Genomic DNA, 20,272 nt, shown 5'->3' with positions numbered 1-20,272 from the left:
TTTTTTTTTTTTTTTTTTTTTTTTTACTTTATTATTTAGTTATTTAATTATTGATTTATTGTGTTTTGATTTTTTGTTGAGTTTTTGTTTTTATTCTTGGAATTGTAGATTTTGTTGAAGTTGTAAAATTGAAATTATTATATAATCTAATTAAAATTAAAAGATTTATATTTAAGAATATAAATGTACCCAACATTTCAATATAGAAATCTTTAAAGAATCTAAATAGTATTTCGTGAGCTAACCAAAATAATACAATAAAAGTATAAGAGAATTTAGCGAAATACAATATGATTGGTAGTGTATAGAAATACCAACACATAAATGGTGTATATAATCCTCTTGCCCAAACTACTGCAAAGAAATTTACACTAATAAATGATAATATATAAATTCTTTTTAATTTCAATTCAATTTCTTCATCACCAATATTATTATTTTCATTATTAATTGTACCACCAGTATTATTCTTTACAACTTTTAATAATCTATTAATTTCATTTACAGCCAATTGATATTTATAAATAAATATTAAAATTGTAATAATTAATAATAATAACTAAATAATAAATATAAAAAAAAAAATTTTAAATGTTAGGAACCATATATATATATATATATTTTTTTTTTTTTTTTTTTAAAAAAAAAAAATTATTAAATTAAAAATAAATAATTACCAATAAAATATTAAATAAAGTTGAATCATAAATTAATCTACCAATAAATTTGAAATTTCTAGTTTTTTCCCATAATAAAGTTCTACTAAAATCATAAGCATTTGTAAAGTAAGCAACTGGATTTACCATTAAAAATGGTAAACCAACTAATAATTGAATGAATGCCATTATAGTTAAATTTAAAATTACTTGACCAATTGAAAGACTATTAAAAAATATGAATAAAATTGCAGGTGAATGGAAAATTGTATTTAATTTCAATGAAACTATAATTGAAAATAATGTTGAAAATAATTTAAATCTAATAAAATAATAATAACAATAATAATTTAATTAATAATTTAATTATTTTTATAATAATAATAATAATAATAATAATAATAATAATAATAATAATAATAATAATAATAATAATAATAATAATAATAATAATTTATAATTTATAATTTATAATTTACCTTTTACTAATTAATAATAATACACAAATATGAATTAAAAAAGTTGATGGAAAATCATTAATTACAACTCTAACATTATATAAATGTAATCTATTTGAAAGTATTGGTAATACAGCTAAAATGATTGGAATTGATAATTTTTCACAAATCTTTTTAATTAAAATGAAATTGAAAAATTCTAAAAATGCCCAAATCAATTGAAATATTTGTAATGATTGACCATGATTACTAATATAGTATAGTAGTGTATAAAGATAAAGGAACCCAGCTGGATAAGTATTTGGACCATGATAATGCATATAATTATTATAATCGAAATCGAATTTATCTCTTAAAAATGATGGTAAATATTTTGAAAAGTATTGATAACCTCCATTACTTGAATTAAAATTACTATTTCCTTGTGGTGCTTTAATATTTAAACTATTAAAAAATTCTTCACTACTTGAACTTGAACCACTATTATCAATATCATCCTTTTGTTGACGATATTGAATTGATGGGAATAATTTATTTAAATCACTTTCAGCACTACCTTCATTATTATTATTATTATTATCATTATAATTTAACTGTTCATCATTTGAAGTGGTAGTGGTACTACCACCACCAAAAGCAATATTTGTATTTGAATCAGATATTGAATTAAATATTGAAATATTTTTAGGAGGTGGATTTAAAAATTGATCAATATGATGAATATGAGCTGGCCAATCATTTGTATATGCTGCTTGAAAAGTAATTTCATAGAATGAAAGTAATAAAATAACCAATGCAATTGAATAAAATAAAATATTTTGAATATTTTTAATATTAATTTTAGTAAAACTAATTTTCTTTAAAACCTTATTAATAAATGGACCAATATAATAAACCTCCAATGGAATTAATAATCTTTGTAATAAAATTACTAAAGAATATCCAAAAATTGTATACATTAAAATTTTAATTTGAATTTGACTAATTGATGATGATGTTGATGTTGATGATAATGATGATGATGATGAATTGGTACCAATTTTAAGTAAATAAAGTAAACCAAATTGTTCAAGTTCTAATCTATCACTACCAGTAATATTTGATTTTAAAGGTGGTGAAGGTAAATAAAAACTTTTTGTACGTGATGCTGGATCACATTGTGATACTTGAGTTTCAAAATCTCTAAAAAATGATAAATGACCATCGAAATTTGTAACTAAATAATTATATTTAAAATTGAATAACAATACAGAACCATGTGATCTAATTGGCAAATCATCTATTATACTTGATAATCTAAACGAATATGAACCATCATCATCATCATTATTATTATTATTGTTATTATTATTATTATTATTATTATCTTCATTATCAAAATCATCTCTTGTATATATATAAATTGTATTTGAATTTGGATATTGAATTGAAAACATTTTTGAATCTTTTGAAAAATCAATTGAAACTCTATGATTTGGATCATTTGGTAATTCTTGGTGAAATGGTAATGGTAATGATTTAATTAAAATCAATTTATCATTTTTAATTTCACCTAAATGAACAGTGAATCTATCATCTTGAAATCCAACGAAAATTGGTTGTTGTTTTTGTTGCTGTTTATTTAAAATACAATCATTTTGAGGTAATGCTTTATTTCTAATGATTTTCAATGATGTTGATAAAAGTAGATTTGAAATTTCCAATTCAATTGGTCTCCATTTCTTTCCATCAATATTTTTATATAAAATTAATTTAGCTTGTTTCTCTAATTGATGATGATGATGATAATTTTGAGCACTATCATCACCACCATCACTACCATCACTACCATCACCATCATTCTCTAAATCTAATAATAAAACTAATATTGAATTATCATTTTCATTATTATCAGGTAAAAAAACAACATCTTGAATTTTATATCTTGCTTCAATTGTTATAATTTCCCATTTAAACTTTTGATTACCATTATCATTTGATTGATTATGAACTTTTTGAATTTTAATTTTATTATCAAATGATAATAATAAATGTTTACCATTTAATGATAAATCAAAAATTGGTTGTTGTTGTTCTCCTTGTTGTTGTTGTTCTCCTTGTTGTTGTTGTTGTTGTTGTTGTTGTTGTTGTTGTTGTTGTTGTTGTTGTTGTTGTTGTTGGTGTTGCTGTTCTCCTTGTGGTGATTTTTGTAATTTATTTATTAAGGTTGTTGTATATGGTGAAAAATGATTATTTGATTCAAGCTGTTTTAAAGATGATTTTGAAATATGTGATTTTAATAAATTTGATTTTAAAGATGATGAATTTACAAAAACTTCATTATAATCATCCAATGGGAATATTATATTAAAGTTTGTAATATTTGATAATTGATTAATGTTTGGTGGTGGTGGTTGTGGTGATTTAATGTTTATTATTGGATTTCTATTTTCAATTGAATCTAATTCAATTAATGTAAAAGTATCCAAATGAACTCTATTCTCTTTTTTATTAACTGATAATGTTAATAATTGTTTACCATCTAATGTTTGTAAACATTTTAAATTCTCAATATCATCATTACCATATCCTCTTAATTTTAATTCTCCATAATAAATATGTGTCCAATCTGGATATAAATTTGGATACCTTGTAAAATAAAATAAATATTAATAAATATTAATTAATTGATTAATTAATTAATTGATTGATTAACTTACATTAAAACTCTATGAAATTTTGCTAATTTATCATTTGAACATGAAATTATATATTGTCCACTTGATGATGTTGTTATTGAATGAATTGTATCATTGTGATCTTCGGAATTCCATCCAATATTCATTGATCTGTCTCTAGATAGTCTCCATTTTGATGATGATATATAATTTACTGGTTCTAAAAATTTAAAGATTCCACAATTAACAATATTTATTATTATTAAAAATGTTATATATGTTAAAAATAAACCACTTTTCATCTTTAATAAATTTAGTTTTTTTTTTTTTTTTGATTTTTTTTTTTTTTTTTTTTTTTTTTTGGGAAGTGATTATTTAAAAAAAAAAAAAAAAAAAAAATATCAAAATTTTAAAAAAAAAAATAAAAAAATTATTAATATGCAAATATATTTAAATATAGTTATATTTCAGTGATGGGTAATATTTTTTTTTTTTTTTTTTTTTGTTTTGTTTCTCGAATTGTTTTTTTTTTTTTTTTTTTTTTTTTACTATTAATAATTTTATTTTATTTTATTTTTTTTTTTTTTTTTCCAAATACCCAAGATTTTTCATTGCCCAATAAAAAAAAAAAATTTTTTAGCGGTTGGGTTGTCAGTAATTATTTGAAATCTGATTTGGATCTGACATTATTATAAATAAAAGTGTCACACAAACACAAATGTTGTCTCTGGCGCTATCACATTGGATAGTATTTTTATTTTATTTTGTTTATATTTTTTTTTTTGGTAAACAAAAGGTTGTTTTGGATATTTTTTTTTTTTTTTTTTTTGTTTGTGTGGTGTTTAGAAAAAAAAAAAAAAAAAAAAAAAAAAAAATCCTTTATGTTTATCGTTCGTAGCTTATTACCTTTAGGAATATGTGTGAAAACTCTTTTTTTTTTTTTTTTTTTTTTTTTTTTATTTATTTATTTTTAAAAACTTGTGAATAAATAAAAATAGGTGAGTTTTACTGTTTATCATTGTGAAGATAAAAGTTAAAAAAATAAAAATAAAAATAAAAATAAAAATAAAAATAAAAATAAAAATAAAAATAAAAATAAAATAAAAATAAAATTAAAAATAAAAATAAGAATAAAATAAACAAAAAGGAAAAAAAAAAAAATGAAAATTAGAATTAAATAATCAAAAAAAAAAAAGAAAATGAAATTAAATAAAATTAACAAAAAAAAAATTGATGGGAAAAACAAAAGTTTTTGGTTTTAAAATTTTTTTTTTTTTTTTTTAAAAATTACACGTATATTACCAAAAATTCACTTCAAATTCTTTCGTCCGCGCATTCAAATTTGAAAAATATTTTTTTTTTTTTATTAAATTTTTTATTTTTTTTTTTTATTTTTTATTTTTTTTTTTTATTTTTTTTTTTTTTTTTATTCAGCACTAAAAATTTATTTATTTTTACAATTGGTTATTCATTATTTTTTTTTTTTTTTTCCCTATTTAGATAAACATACATAAAAGGGTAAATATTTTTGTTTTTTTATAACTTTTTAAAGATAAAAAAAAAAAAAAAAAACATTGCTAACAATTTTAAAATTTCTTTTTTTTTATTTTATTTTTTTAATTTCTTTTTTTTTTTTTATTTTTTTTATTTTTTTATTTTTTTTGTTTTTTATTTTCTATTTTTTATTTTCAAAAAAAAAAAAAACAAAGATAGTAAAACAGCGTTGTACCATATCATACTACAAATACATAAATTAATATATTTATAACATAATATTTTTTTTTTTTTTGAAACAAAAAAAAAAAAAAAATATCCAACTAAATTTCAAAAAACCAAAAAAAAAACAATTAATTTAAAAAAATGAGCGAAGAAATAACTACAAATCAAACAGTTGAAGAAGAACAACAAACCAATCAACCAAGATTGAGCAATGAAAATATTAAACAAGAAGATGAAGAACAACAAGTACAAGAACAACAAGAACAACAACAACAAGAACAACAAGAACAAATAGACGACCAAGATACTCAACAACAAGAGGATGAATTTGTTGTTTTAGAGGAAACAAAACCAGTCGAACCAATTAGACCAACCCCAACACTACAAGAAACACCACAACAACAAAAACAACAAACACAAGAACAAGAACACGAATATCAAGATATTGTACAATTTATCGATCATAAAGGTGACATTGTGTAAGTATTTTTATTATTTAAATCTTGATAAATAGATAGCTTAAATTATTTTCTAACACCAATCTGTTAATTTTTTTTTTTTTTTTTTTTTTTCATTGCCAATTTTTTTTTTTTTTAAATTTTTTTAATTTTTAATTAAAAAAAAATAAATAGAAAAGAAGATAATAAAAATGGTAGAACAACATTTTTATCAACATTATCAAATAGAGATGATTTTTTAACAAAAGGATTTGATTATTCAGTTATTTCAATTTTAGGACCACAAAGTAGTGGTAAGAGTACATTATTGAATTTATTATTCAATACAAGATTTGCAGTTATGGACGCATCAACTGGTCGTAAACAAACTACACAAGGTGTTTGGATGGGTGTTGCAAGTACTACCAACAATAAGAATGAAACATTTTTAATTTTAGATGTTGAAGGTACTGATGGTCGTGAAAGAGGTGAAGATGAAAAAGCATTTGAAAGAAAAACTTCACTCTTTTCATTAGCACTCTCTTCAGTACTTATTATCAATATGTGGGCTCATGATATTGGTCGTTATAATGCTGCAAATATTTCATTATTAAAAACTGTTTTTGAATTAAATTTACAATTATTTCAAAAGAAAAGGTAAATAATATATATATTAATATACATAAATATAAATTGTAATTCAAATTTATTAATATTTTTTTTTTTTATTTTTTTTTTTAAAAGAAATCATAAAATTTTAATATTTTTCTTAATTAGAGATCATGATGGTGTTACACCATTAGAAAGATTAAAAGCAACATTAATGGAAGATATTACAAAATTATGGACAGATTTACAAAAACCAGAGGAATTTGTGGGTACAAGAGAGAGTGATTTCTTTGATTTTGAATTTACAACATTACCACATAAGATTTATTCACCAACAGCATTTTTAGGTCAAGTTGAACAATTGAAACAAAGATTCAGTGATAGTGGTGCCGATAGTTTTATTCCAAAGAGAAAGTATAGAAATGATGATATTCCAGCCGATGGATTCTATCAATTCAGTTATCAAGTTTGGGAAACCATCAAGAGTAATCGTGATTTAGATTTACCATCACAAAAGGAGATGTTGGCTCTTTATCGTTGTGATGAATTTGTCGAACAATCAATGACTCAATTTACACGTGACATTAAACCAATCAAAGAACATATTGAACGTGGTCGTATTCAAGAACAATTTGGTGAGAAATCAAAACGTATTCTCGACCAATCTTTATCAGTTTATGATGAACCTGCACAACGTTATCATTTAGAAACAGTTCAAAAGAAACGTCAAGTATTAACTGACCGTATTCTCACTGAATTGAAATATCTTTTCGATAAACAAATGGAAAGATTAAATGAAAATACTTTAGTATTTTATAATTCATTAATTAAAGAATTTACTGATTCAAATACAGGTAGTAGTAGTGGTAGTGGTAATAATAATAATAAAAAACGTGATGGTAGTTCAGTTTTATTAACAGCAGCATCAGTTGGTATTATACCACAATTTTCAACATGGTCAAATGGTATTAAAAAGAAATCAATTGAATATTTTGAAATTGTTGCAAATCAATCTATTGTACCAGGTAGTGATTGGAGTTTTGAAAATGATTTAGAACAATTAAAGATAAAGATCGATAAAGAACTTTCAATATTAAAAGAGAATCAATTAGTACGTTTATCAAAATTAATGAGAGATAAAACCTTCCAACAAGAATTAACACCTTTATTAACCAAAATCACAGAACAAGCACCAAATAATATGTGGCAAAAGATTAAAACTTACTATGATGATGCACTCTCTTCCAATGAAAAGGAATTTAGAGATCGTTTAGTAGATTTCCAATTGGACGAACAAAAAGTCAATGAATTAATCAATAAATTTAGAGAGCAATTAGCTGATGGTTTAAAGAATAAAATCACTGAACGTGCTGAATTCTTACAAATGCGTATGCGTAAACGTTTCGAAGAGAAATTCAATATGGACAATCGTAATCTTCCAAGAAAATGGACAAAAACTGATGATATCGCTTCAATTTTCCAAGATGCACGTCAAAATGCTGAAAAGTTAATCGATCTTTTCTCCTATCTTCGTTTGGATGAGGAAGATTCAAATGTTTCTTTCTTTAAACGTCTTGATAATGATGAACACGAAGAAAATACCATGGTCAATAGTTCAAAAATTATCATTCCATATAAAGATTGTTGTTTAGCTTGTGAAAATTTCCGTTTAACAATAAAGAGTGATTATATGCAAGCCCTCTCTGAACAAAATCGTTTAACATCTGGTGGTGGTGTACCAGGTTATATGATCATTCTCTTATGCGTTTTAGGTTTCAATGAATTCATCTCAATCATCTCTTCACCATTATTATTGTTATTAACAATCCTATTGGGTGGTGTTGGTTTCGTTTTATTCAAATTAGGTTTGGCTGGTCCTTTCATAGATTATAGTAGTCAAATTTTAGTTCATTTCATAAGCAAAGTTAAAGATATAGTTTTACATGTTGAACAATTACAAGAACAAAATCATAATAATAATAATAATAATAATAATACTCCAAAACAAAAAAGAGAATAAATTAATTGAATAAAAAAAAAAAAATATAAAAAAGTATAATAATAATAATCAAATCAATTTTTGTTAAATAATAAAAAAATAAAATTTAAAAAATATAAAATAAAATAAAATAAAATAAAATTATATATGAATAATATTTATATTGAAAAAAAAAAAAATTAATTAAAAACTCTAGAGTTATATATTTCTTCTTTTTTTAATTTTATTTAATTTTTATTTTATTTTATTTTTTTTTTTTTTTATTTTTTTTTCTCAATTCTTTCGTTCGGCAAAATTCGTTTTTTTTTTTTTTTTTTTTTTTTTTTTTTTAAATTTTTCAATCACAGCAAAAAAAAGATTAATTAAACAATATGAGTGAACCAATTGAAAATAATATTGTTGATAAACAACAAGAAGAGGAAGAAGAGGTTGAATATGAAGAATTAACAGAAGAACAATTAAAAGAATTAAATGAATTAAATGAAAATTCAAATGATAATCCATTTGGCGAAAGAAGCGTTACTGCTGAAAGTGATGAATTAGTTAAATCAATGGAAACATTAGCAATGACAAATGAAAAAACTACAGCAAGTTATTTAATTATTGATACAAATGCATTAATTTCAGGTACAAGATTAGAGACATTAGGTAAAGAATTATGGACAATTCCAGAAGTATTAGAAGAAGTTAAAGATAAAAAAACAAGTACTTTCTTAACATCTTTTCCATTTGAAATTAAAACTAGACAACCAACCCATGAATCAATGGTTGCAGTCTCTGAATTTTCAAAGAAAACTGGTGATTATCCATCTTTATCTGCTACCGATATGAAATTAATAGCTTTAACTTATACTTTTGAAGCTCAAGTTAATGGTATTGATCATATTAAAACTGAACCTGAAAAACTTCAAGTTGTAACAAAGAAACCAGTTCATAAGAAAAATAATAATAATAATAACAATAACAACAATAATAATAAAAAAGATAATAAATCAGAATCGGCCTCAGAATCAAATACAACTACAGAATCAACTACAACTACTACAACTACTACTTCTACAGCAACAACAACAACAACTGCAGATAAACCAAAGAAAAAGAAAAATAAAAATAAAAATAAAAAATCAAAACCAATATCAACTGATAATAAAAATATAGAGTCAACAACTACTGATAGTTGTTGTGATCATAAACATGAAGAAAAAGAGGAAGAAAAAGTTGAAAAAGTTGAACAAGTTGAAAAAGTTGAAAAAGTTGAAAAAGTTGAAGAAGAAAAAGAATCTGTAAATAATAATAATAATAACACTAATAATAATAATGACAATAATAATAATAATATAACAGGTAAAAAGAAAAGAAATAATAAATTAATGGTAAATTTAGAAAAGATTGAAGAAGAAGTTTCAAAAGAAAATTTAGTTGATCCAAAAGAAGTTTTACGTCAATTAAAGATTAAACAAGCTGAAGAAGCTGAAGAAAGAAAAAAGAATAGAGTTATTAAAGTAGAGGACGAAGGTGAATGGATTACACCTGATAATATTAAAAATAAATTATCTTCAACTTATGTTCAAGAGAAAGTACATTATGATGTTGGTTGTATCACTAGAGATTTCTCTATGCAAAATGTTATCCTTCAAATGGGTCTTCATTTAATTAGTGCTGATGGTGTCGTTATTAAACAAGTTAAACAATTCGTTTTAAAATGTGTTGCATGTTTAAAGTATGTATACCATAGAAAAAAAAAAAAAAAAAAAAAAAAAAAAATTAAATAATTATTTAAATATATGTATATACTAATTACTTTTATTTTATTTATTTATTTATAAATTAAAAAAAAAGTATTACAACTGATATGGATAAAATATTTTGTGGACATTGTGGTAATAAATCATTATATAAAGCAACAACATATGTTGATAGAAATGGTAATCAAAGAGTTAGTGTTGGTTCAGCTAAACAATTCAATTTGAGAGGTACAATTTATTCAATTCCAAAACCAAAAGGTGGTAAAAAGAGTAACGATATCATTCTTACTGAAGATCAATATTTACATAAATTAAGAGTAACTGGTCAATTATATAAAAAGAAAGTTTCAAAAGAAATCAATATGAATGATCTCGATTTAGGTTTTGGTCATAAAGGTCCTTCTGATGATATTGTAATTGGTTATGGTAATAAGAATCCAAATGTTGCTCGTAAGAGAATTGGTAAAAAGAATAAATCAATTTCAATCTTTTAAAAATTCATTTAAATATATTTTCAAATTAATTAACTAGTAGTAGTAGTATAAAAAAAAAAATTAAAAAAAAAAAAAAAAAAAAAAAATAAATAAATAAATAAAAATAAAAAAAAAAATAAATAAATAAAAATAAAAAAAAAAAATCAACACACAACTTTTTTTTTTTTTGATCCTTTTTTTTTTTATTTTTAGAATTCTAATTTTATATTAATTTTTTCATTTTTTTTTTTTTTTTTTTTTTTTTTTATCTTTTTTATTTTTTTTATTTTATTTATTAAAAATGATTATTCCAATTTATTTACAAAGATATATAATTAATTTATTTTTTCAAATTAATAAAAAAGTGATAAAGAATTATAGTAAATCAATTTCTCTTGTATGTTGGGAATGGTTTAATGTATTTTCAAATAATTTTAATACAGTAATTGATAATCCATTTGATAATTGTTTATATAGATATTCAAATTCAAAGTATTCATTAATAAAAAGTGATAATGTTGAAATTATGAAATTAAAAGGTCACCATATTGGTTTTGATGTACTTTATTTAGTTTGTAAAAAAACAAGAAATACTAAACTATTCATGGAGAATGATATAATGTTATTAATGGATAAATGTAAACAATTTAAAAATCTTTTAAAAATAACAACTTTTCAATACTCTAGAACATATAATAGATTACAACCAAACTATTTGAAAATGTTGTATTGTAAACATTTCAATTTAGATGCTAAGAATCCCAGAGACCAATTTCCAAATATTAAAGATTTCAAAAAATTAGTATTATCAAATTTTCAAGGTAATACAATACCACAATTAATAACTGATTATAATATTCAAAATAATTTTATTGTAAAGAAATTTAAATTACTTCATAGTTCAAATTCATTTCCTTTTAAACAACTCATTGAATCAAATAATAGATTATTATCTTCAAATATTATTGAAATGTTTTTAGATACCACAACAATTGAAAATGTTTATTATATATTATCTTCATGTCCAAATATAGTAAATTTTAAATTTAATTTATGTTTTATTGATTTATATTACACTTTAAATAAATCTTCAAAAAAAAATGGTTTTATAAATTCAAATAATAATACAAATAAAAATAATAATAATAATAATAATAATAATAATAATAATAATAATAATAATAATAATAATAATAATAATAATAATAATAATAATAATAATAATAATAATAATAATGAAAATAAAAGTAACATTAAATATGAAAAATGTATTTGTAAAAATAGTAGAAAAGATAAAAACTTTTTTAATTATTTAGAATTTATTTCAAGAACTTTATCTACTCATAAATATTTAAAAAAGTTACAAATTAATCATTGGTGTAGAGAGTCTCGAAATCAATATGAAGAAATTCCACCAATTAGTTTTAATGATATTTTATTGTCATCAATATTAAAAAATAAATCAATCAAATATAAAAGTAATAATAAAAATATTAATAATAGTTTTTAAAGAAATTTATGTGATTGGAAAAAATAAAATAAAATAAAATCTTTTTTTTTTTTTTTTTTTTTTTTTAATAATAAAGTTATTTCATTGAGGAAAATTTGGAAAATTGTTTATCACATTTTATTTTGATTACTTTTATTATCACCCCAAATTAATAGGTGATTTCAAAGCACGTCATCATGCCTTAGATTTTTAGGATATTTTTTTTTTTTTTTTTTTTGAATTTTTTTTTTTAAATTTCTTTTTAGGATTTTTCTTTTTAGGATATTTCTTTTTTTCTTTTTTATTTTTTATTTTTTTTTTTTTTTTTTTTTTTAAAAAAAAAAACTATTTAAATTAAAAATTGGAATGAATTTTATTTATTTTTAAATAAAATGAAAATATTTACTTCGCTTTTAATCATTCTCTCAATACTTTGTTGTTTTGTCAAATCTCAAAAATTTATTAATTTTATTCCATACCAAGACTATGAATGTTTAACACCTTCATTTGGGTAAGTTTTTTAAAAAAAAAAACGTACATTCACCGAATTGTTATTTATAATATTAACAAATCAAAAAAAAAAAATTTTTATTTATTAAAATTTTAATTAATAATTTAGTATTGGATATTCAATTTCAACATCTCAACCATGTATATATAATTTAGGAAATGGTCCATCTGCTACACCAATGTCTTACACTGCAACTTGGGAATCATTTTCTGTAAATGAAACATATCTTTATTTAAAGACTTACAACTACACTGATATGGCTTGTCAAAGTGCATTACAACAATATTCGATGTTAAATAACTCATGCACCTTTAGTTCTTTCTTACCATTACCATTCAATGGTACAGTGGTTAGTGTCACTTTCCAATATTCTTTAGTTTCTCTCACTGATGAACCAGTATATCCTCCAAATTCACTTTTATTCTCACAATATGCCGAACCAAATTTTAACGTTTGTGATAATAGTGATCTTATGTTTACTACTACAATTTCAAATGGTTTGAAGGTAGTAAATGGTGATTATTCAACTTCATATATCTGTAATAATAATACAGCATATCTCGATAACTGTATCAATCGTACCAATTGTAAACTTTCAAATGTTACATTATCTTGTAATCAAGCTGGTAATGCTAACAATCAAGTAAATTATTGTTAAAATTAAAATTTTATTATCCAAAATAAATTAAAAATAAAAAAAATTTATATTTAAAATTTTTAGATATTTTAATTTTTTTATTTTTTTAGAATAGAGGTAATAAAAAATTATTATTTTGTTTTTAGGAATTTGTTAGTTGAATAGTAGTATGTATAAATCAATTTGAAAAAAAAAAAATTATTTTAAAAAATATAAAATTGATAATATTTTAAAAATATAAAATAAAAAAAAAATCAATTTGAAGTAAAATATTTAATTATGTTGAAAATTAAATATTAATAAAAACGTGAAATAAGAAATATAATATTTAAATAATTTTTTTTTAATAAAATAATAATTATAATTATTAAAAAAAAAAAAATTAATTTTATTTTAAATAAAATGTTTGGTAGTTATATTTATCGTTATTTTGTGTATATTTACACAAACTAAAATCTGATTAGGTTTTTATTGTTTTTTTTATTATTTTTTTTTTATTTTTTTTTTTTTTTTTGTTCGAAATTTAAAAAAATATACCCCCACAAAATCTAATCTTGAGATTTAAATGAAATATTTGATTGTTAATTTTTTCAATGTGAGCCAAATAATTATATTGGTATACCCACACATTTTACAACATATTAATTTTAATTATTTTTAATAATTATTTTTTTTATTTTTTTATTTTTTTTTTATTTTTTTTTAATAACACTCAAAAACAGAACTGATAAAACCAAAAATAATTTTTTATTTTTATCTTTTTTTTTTTTTTTGTTTTTTTTTTTTTTTTCAAAAATAATAATAGTAAAGAGACAAAGAGTTCAACTACCCACCTATTGTTCTAAACTTAATATCTAAAAACACACTTCTTTATTTTGTGCGACCCAGATACAATAAACAAATAAGAACCCACATTCAAGTGTTAATATTGTAGGTACCTCTTTTTTTTTTTTTTTTTTAATTCCTAAAAATCATTATTTGAAAACTAAAAAAAAAATTATGATTTTTTTTTTTTTTTAATAAAATACAAGATGAAATTTTTGATGGAGTGTTGGTTTTAAGCTAATAATAGATCATTTTTTTTTTTCCCCATTTTATTTCATTATTTTATTTTATTTTATTTTATTTTTTATTATTTTTTTTTTTTTTTTTTTTTTTTTTATTTAATCTGCAAATTTAAATTCAAAGATTAAATAATAGTTTATTGTTGTTGAAGTAGAGAATAAAAACTAATTTTTTAATTTTATAGATAAATAATAGATAAAAAAATATATAAATAAATAAAAAAATAAAATAAAAATAAAAAAAAAAATGTATTTTAAAAATTTAATAGTTATAATATTATTTTTTATTTTTATAATATTCCAAGAAAATCAATTTGTACAATCAATTGAAACACTAGAATTTACAACATTTGATATTAATATTAAGAAATGCTTATCCAAAGTTTATGATGTATCATTAGATTCTTGTTCAACCTCAAGTGGAATTTGTGAAACTGGAAGTTTTAAAATTGAAAAAAGATCAAATTTAACTGGACAATTTAATTTAAATCTTTATGACCACAGTAATGATTGTTCAACTCAATTCACTCAATTAATATTTAATTGTAATAATGTAATAGATACCAATATAACAGACTATGGTGTATTCAATGCAATGTGTTATCAATCATTCGTTGATTCTTCATCTTTTAAACTATTACCATCATCATTAATATTATTATTGTTTGTAATAACTTTAATTTTAATAATATAAAAATATTAAAACTAAAATAAAATAAAATAAAATAAAATGTTGTAAAATTAAATAATTTTATAAATAAATATTTTTTTATTTTTTTTTATTTCTTAATAATTAATTTTTTTTATTTTTTTTTAAAGTTTAAATTAAATAAAATTTTAAATAGTTTTTGTTATTTATTTATTTATTTTTTTTTTTAAAAAAAAAAAAAGTTGATAATTATATGTATATATTTAATGTATATGTTTATATAAATATACTTTATATATTTTTTTTTTTTTTTATTATTTTTTTTTATTATTTTTTTTTTAACCTATTAACATTCTATTATCTTGATGATGATATTGATTATGGTGATGACCATCTTGATCGTCATCATCTTGGTCGTCATCATCTTGGTCATCATTTTGATCGTCTTCATCGTCTTGATAAGAGAGTGATTCTTCGGCCAAAGCTCTTTCATATTCTTGTAAAGCAAATCTATTCCAATCGCTCATTGGTTGATTACAAGTGATTGATTCTTTTGATTCTTGTTGTAAGAATTTATTGATATTAAATAATACATTGAATAAATAACCAGCCATTTTTGAACTCTTTAAATCCAACAATGTAATCTTTTCAATTGCCTCTGGTTTAATCATATCCAAGATTTGACATAAAAGATCCTTAAATACTGGGGGATCTAAATTCAAATAATCTAATCTCTGCTTTTGTTCCTTATAAAATGTATCCATTTCATATAAACTTAAAAATCCATCACAATCTAAATCACAACAACTAAACCAAAATTCAATACTAGTTTCACTTGTTTTATCTTCTTCTGATAATATAAACCCTAAATAGTAAAAAAAAATAAATAAAAATAAAAAATAAAATAAAATAAAATTAATTAATTTAAAATAATAATGATAATAATAATAATTAAATAAATAACTTACAAACAAAATCTTGATAAGAAATTTTATTTCTAATACCAAATAAAGGTTTGGTAAATATTGAATTTGCAATAATTCTTTCAATGATTAATGGAGTTAAACTACAACTTCCATATTTTGCTAAATCATTACTATCAATGAAGAGATCATGATCCATATCCAATTCCCAAAATTTACAATAAATAACATAAAAATGTTCATATGAAAAATATTCTAAATGCTAAAATTAATTTTTAAAAAAAAAAAAAAAAAAAAATATATAATTAATATGATATTAATTTCTAAATTAAAATTTGAAAAGAAAAATTTACCTTATTTATATCAGGTTCAGCATCTAATAAACTTAATGATCTAATAAAGTTATTTGTTTTTAGATCCTTTGCGGTAATTCTACCTCTATTTCTACAAGTTCCATAAAATATTCTAATAATAATTGTTTCTTGATATCTATCTTGAAACTCTGGTGTATTTGATAAAAATTCTAAACCTGGATGAAAATCGATCAATGCTTTAATTTTTAAAACAATAATAATAGTATTAATAATTGGTTTATAAAAAATAATAATAATAAAAAATTTAATAATTACTTTTTGAAAATAAGAAAAAATCTTCATAAAATAAAAAGTTTGAATCTTCAGATTTCTTTAAAATATTAAATAGTAAATCTTCTGCATCTTTACCATAAATATATGTTTTCCAAAACCTAATTATTAAAAAAAAAAAAAAAAAAAAAAGTATTAGAAATTATTTTTTATTTGTGAAAAATAAAAAATTTGGTGGTCGGGTGTAATAATTTCAACATTAAAGTGGTGAAAAGTAATTTTATGCGACGCTAGTATTTGTCGCCTCTTTTTTTTTATGCGACGCTAGTATTGTTGCTTCTTTTCTTTTTTTTTTTTACTTTTATTTTTGTGCGACTCCCAAAAAAAAAAAAGGTGTTTTGGATAGTAAAAAAAAATAAAAAAATTAAAAAAAGTGTCACTCCCACACAAATCCAAAACACCTTTTTTGATACAATTTTTTATTATTCTCATATTTTCAATTGAATTTTTAAACAACCACTTACTCTATGAATGCATCTTGAGGTATATAAATTGCATCAATTAATTTTAATTGTTTTAAAGTGTAAATGAATAAAAGTCTATTTAAAATTCTTGGGAAAGAATGTAAATCTTTAATTAAAACTTCAAATTCATCAAATGAGGAGATATATTTTGCGGGGATATTAGTACATGATTGTTGATTCATATCAATTGATTTAAAAGTTTGAAATCTATTTTTAATTGTAAATATACTAGTTTCTAATTTATCATTTATTGCTCTACTTTTTGGGAAATAAAATTGTGGTATCTTTGGTAATTCTATATTGTTTGTTGATGATGATGATGATGTTGTTTCAATATTATTGTTATCATCACACTGAATGATAACACATCCATCTTCGCTTTTTAATTTTTTACTATTATTATTGTTGTTTTTATTTGGTGATATGTTATTTACAGTTTTATCATCTGATGATATAGTGGTTGAAGTGGTGGTGGTGGTAGTAGTCTCTTGTTTTTCCTCCTCCTTCTCTTGTTTTTCTTTTTCCTCTTTTTCTTTTTTTAATCCCAACTCTTTTTCCTCTTTTTCTTTCTCTTTCTCATTTTCATTTTTATTTTCATTTTTATTTTCATTTTTATTTTCATTTTCATTTTCATCTTCATTTTCAATCTCTTTGCCTTTTTCTTTCTCTTTATCATTTTGTTCTTTTATTTCTTTTTGAGGTGAAGATGTTGAGGTTGCTATTTGTGAAGTTACAACCTCTGATGATGATGATTCATGTGATTCATCTTTTGTATAGATATTATTATTATTATTATTATTATTATTATTATTATTATTATTATTATTATTATTATTATTATTATTATTATTATTTTCATTATTATTAATAGTATTATCATTATTATTACATTCGTCTTCATCCATTTTTATATCAGATTTCAATGAGCTATTATTTTCATTTGAATTATCATTGGTTGATTCACCCAATGAAAATTGGATTGGTATTGTTATTGATGCACTATTATTATTGTTATTATTATTATTATTATTATTATTATTATTATTATTATTATTGTTATTATTACTATTTAAGAAAGGATAAGGTTGTTTATATGGTGAAGTTGAAGGTGAAGAAGGAGTTGACTTTGAACTTTGACCAGATGATTGACTTATACCATTGAGTAAATCATGAATATATTGTGTAGTTTCACTCTGGGATAAATAAGTTAAAAAGAATTCATTCAATTTCAATTTTGCACTGATTATATTGTCAGTATTTGGTTGCCTTTCTTGAAATGAATTGTACATTATTTGATTTTTTTTATTTTTATTTTTATTTGATTTTTATTTTTATTTTTTATTTTTATTTTTATTTTTTACTATATATATATATATGTATATAAATATTAATATTAATTTATATATTGTTATTTTTATTGTTATTATGTGTATGAACGTGTGATTATTTCTTAATTGTTATGTGGTTTTTTTTTTTTTTTTTTTTTTATTATTTTTTAAAAAAAAAAAAAATTTTAAAAAAAAAAAAATTAAAAAATAAAATTAAAAAAAAAATAAAATTAAATAATGGGTGGTATTAAAATCAAATATATATATATATAATGAATTAATATAAATTTATAATCTTACTATTCAAAAATAAACAATTAATGATGAGCTTTTTTTTTTTTATAATTTTTTTTTTATTTTTTTTATTTTTTTGAATTTTTAATTTTTTTTATTTATTATTATAAATTTAAAAAATAATTAAATTGGATTATTAAAAAAGGAAAAAATAAAAATTAATTATTATAATTTAGATATATGGACGAGTTGTTTTTTTTGAACTCTTAAATTGGTGATGATAATGATTGATGGTGATGGTGATGATATTTAATAATTAATATCCGATATTTACCTATTGTATATTTATTTTATTATTTTATTTATTAATTTATTTTTTTAATGTTAAAAAAAATTCCCTATATAAATCAATCGCCTTTTTAAATTCTAATATCTCCTTTTATTGGTTGTTGATGTTTGTTTTTTTTTTTTTTATGGTATTGTCTAATGACTTTTTATTTATTTAAAATTATAATTTGCAAATATTATTTTTGTGGGTGTTTTTTTTTTATTTTTTTATTTTTTTATTTTTTTATTTTTTTATTTTTTTAATATTACTACAAATTTTGTTTTTTTTTTTTTTTGGTTTCTTTTTTTTTTTTTTTTTTTCAAAAGGAAAAAAAGCTAATATTTTTAACAATTTTTATGAAAGAAAAAAAAATAAAAAAAATAAAAAAAAATAAAAAAGTGAGATGTTCTAAAAAGATGGGTGATAATGAGGGGTGATTGTATAATAGATGTGTTTGATCAAAACTGATTATTGGTCACAAAAATATTTTTAGTTTTTTATTTTTGGTTTTTTTTTTTTTTTTTTTAATTTTTTTTTTTTTTTTTTTTTTTAATTTTTTTTTTTTTTTTTTTTTCAATCAATTTAATGGAATGATATTTAAAAATAAAACAATGGCTCATTTCAATTATTTTAAAAAAAAAAAAAAAATACTTGAGCAAATTTTTATTTAATTTTTTAAATCCTTACACAATTTTGTTGAATAATTGTTAAAAAAAAAAAATAAAAATAAAAATAAAAAAAAATAAAAAAAAAAAATAAAAAATGAAAGGAGGATTGCTCGGCATTTCCTATTAAGATGAGTTTGGGTGACAATTTTCCTAAAAATAAACATTAATCATTGATGATGGTGGGTCTGAAAAATTAAAAATAAAATAAAAAATAAAATAAAAAAAATTAAATAATAAAATGATTTTTTAAATATTTTCCAAGGAAACATACCACCCTAAACTTTTTTTCTTTTTCCCATTCACTACCATTTCATTGACAACATGTAACACATTTATAAAATTATTATTATTATTATTATAATTATTAGTTCAACTTAATAGGATTTGACTTTTTTTTTTATTTAATAAATTATAAAATAGATAAAACAAGAAACACACAAAATGGTAACCAATTTTTATTTTCCAAATAAAAAACAAAAAAATTTGGTTTTTTAGATTAAAATAGAAAAAAAAAAAACAATTTAAATGACAAACACCAAAAAGATAAAGGAGTGTTAATTATAGTAATAATAGAAAATAT

The 20,272-nt window shown here is 20.3% G+C and overlaps 7 protein-coding genes across 7 annotated transcripts; 5 read left to right on the top strand and 2 right to left on the bottom strand.

The window, feature by feature from the left end:
• Nucleotides 1–55: 55 nt before the first annotated feature.
• Nucleotides 56–4,073, bottom strand: DDB_G0279825 (hypothetical protein; the record flags this gene model as incomplete). The annotated part of the gene is made up of 4 exons (XM_636411.1): nucleotides 56–559; nucleotides 678–978; nucleotides 1,136–3,742; nucleotides 3,814–4,073. The coding sequence occupies 4 exons, from the start codon at nucleotides 4,071–4,073 to the stop codon at nucleotides 56–58; spliced, it is 3,672 nt and encodes a 1,223-aa protein (XP_641503.1).
• A 1,558-nt stretch (nucleotides 4,074–5,631) lies between these two features.
• DDB_G0279823 (hypothetical protein) lies at nucleotides 5,632–8,556 on the top strand (the record flags this gene model as incomplete). The annotated part of the gene is made up of 3 exons (XM_636410.1): nucleotides 5,632–5,969; nucleotides 6,123–6,584; nucleotides 6,672–8,556. The coding sequence occupies 3 exons, from the start codon at nucleotides 5,632–5,634 to the stop codon at nucleotides 8,554–8,556; spliced, it is 2,685 nt and encodes an 894-aa protein (XP_641502.1).
• Nucleotides 8,557–8,906: 350 nt separating this feature from the next.
• DDB_G0279821 (hypothetical protein) lies at nucleotides 8,907–10,774 on the top strand (the record flags this gene model as incomplete). Its single annotated transcript, XM_636409.1, has 2 exons — nucleotides 8,907–10,255; nucleotides 10,375–10,774. The coding sequence occupies 2 exons, from the start codon at nucleotides 8,907–8,909 to the stop codon at nucleotides 10,772–10,774; spliced, it is 1,749 nt and encodes a 582-aa protein (XP_641501.1).
• A 280-nt stretch (nucleotides 10,775–11,054) lies between these two features.
• On the top strand, nucleotides 11,055–12,263 carry DDB_G0279819 (hypothetical protein; the record flags this gene model as incomplete). Its single annotated transcript, XM_636408.1, has 1 exon — nucleotides 11,055–12,263. One exon carries the CDS (start codon nucleotides 11,055–11,057, stop codon nucleotides 12,261–12,263), a length of 1,209 nt encoding a protein of 402 aa, XP_641500.1.
• A 371-nt stretch (nucleotides 12,264–12,634) lies between these two features.
• On the top strand, nucleotides 12,635–13,411 carry DDB_G0279817 (hypothetical protein; the record flags this gene model as incomplete). Its single annotated transcript, XM_636407.1, has 2 exons — nucleotides 12,635–12,753; nucleotides 12,862–13,411. 2 exons carry the CDS (start codon nucleotides 12,635–12,637, stop codon nucleotides 13,409–13,411), a joined length of 669 nt encoding a protein of 222 aa, XP_641499.1.
• A 1,290-nt stretch (nucleotides 13,412–14,701) lies between these two features.
• DDB_G0279815 (hypothetical protein) lies at nucleotides 14,702–15,148 on the top strand (the record flags this gene model as incomplete). Its single annotated transcript, XM_636406.1, has 1 exon — nucleotides 14,702–15,148. The coding sequence occupies one exon, from the start codon at nucleotides 14,702–14,704 to the stop codon at nucleotides 15,146–15,148; it is 447 nt and encodes a 148-aa protein (XP_641498.1).
• A 293-nt stretch (nucleotides 15,149–15,441) lies between these two features.
• Nucleotides 15,442–18,423, bottom strand: DDB_G0279813 (hypothetical protein; the record flags this gene model as incomplete). Its single annotated transcript, XM_636405.1, has 5 exons — nucleotides 15,442–15,968; nucleotides 16,072–16,288; nucleotides 16,380–16,576; nucleotides 16,656–16,771; nucleotides 17,135–18,423. 5 exons carry the CDS (start codon nucleotides 18,421–18,423, stop codon nucleotides 15,442–15,444), a joined length of 2,346 nt encoding a protein of 781 aa, XP_641497.1.
• Nucleotides 18,424–20,272: the final 1,849 nt, after the last annotated feature.

The sequence above is a fragment of the Dictyostelium discoideum genome, assembly GCF_000004695.1.
Source record: "Dictyostelium discoideum AX4 chromosome 3 chromosome, whole genome shotgun sequence".
In the NCBI taxonomy this organism is placed as follows: domain Eukaryota; phylum Evosea; class Eumycetozoa; order Dictyosteliales; family Dictyosteliaceae; genus Dictyostelium; species Dictyostelium discoideum.
The sequence above is the reverse complement of the archived record's forward strand: the minus strand, read 5'-3'. Positions and strand labels throughout refer to the sequence as shown.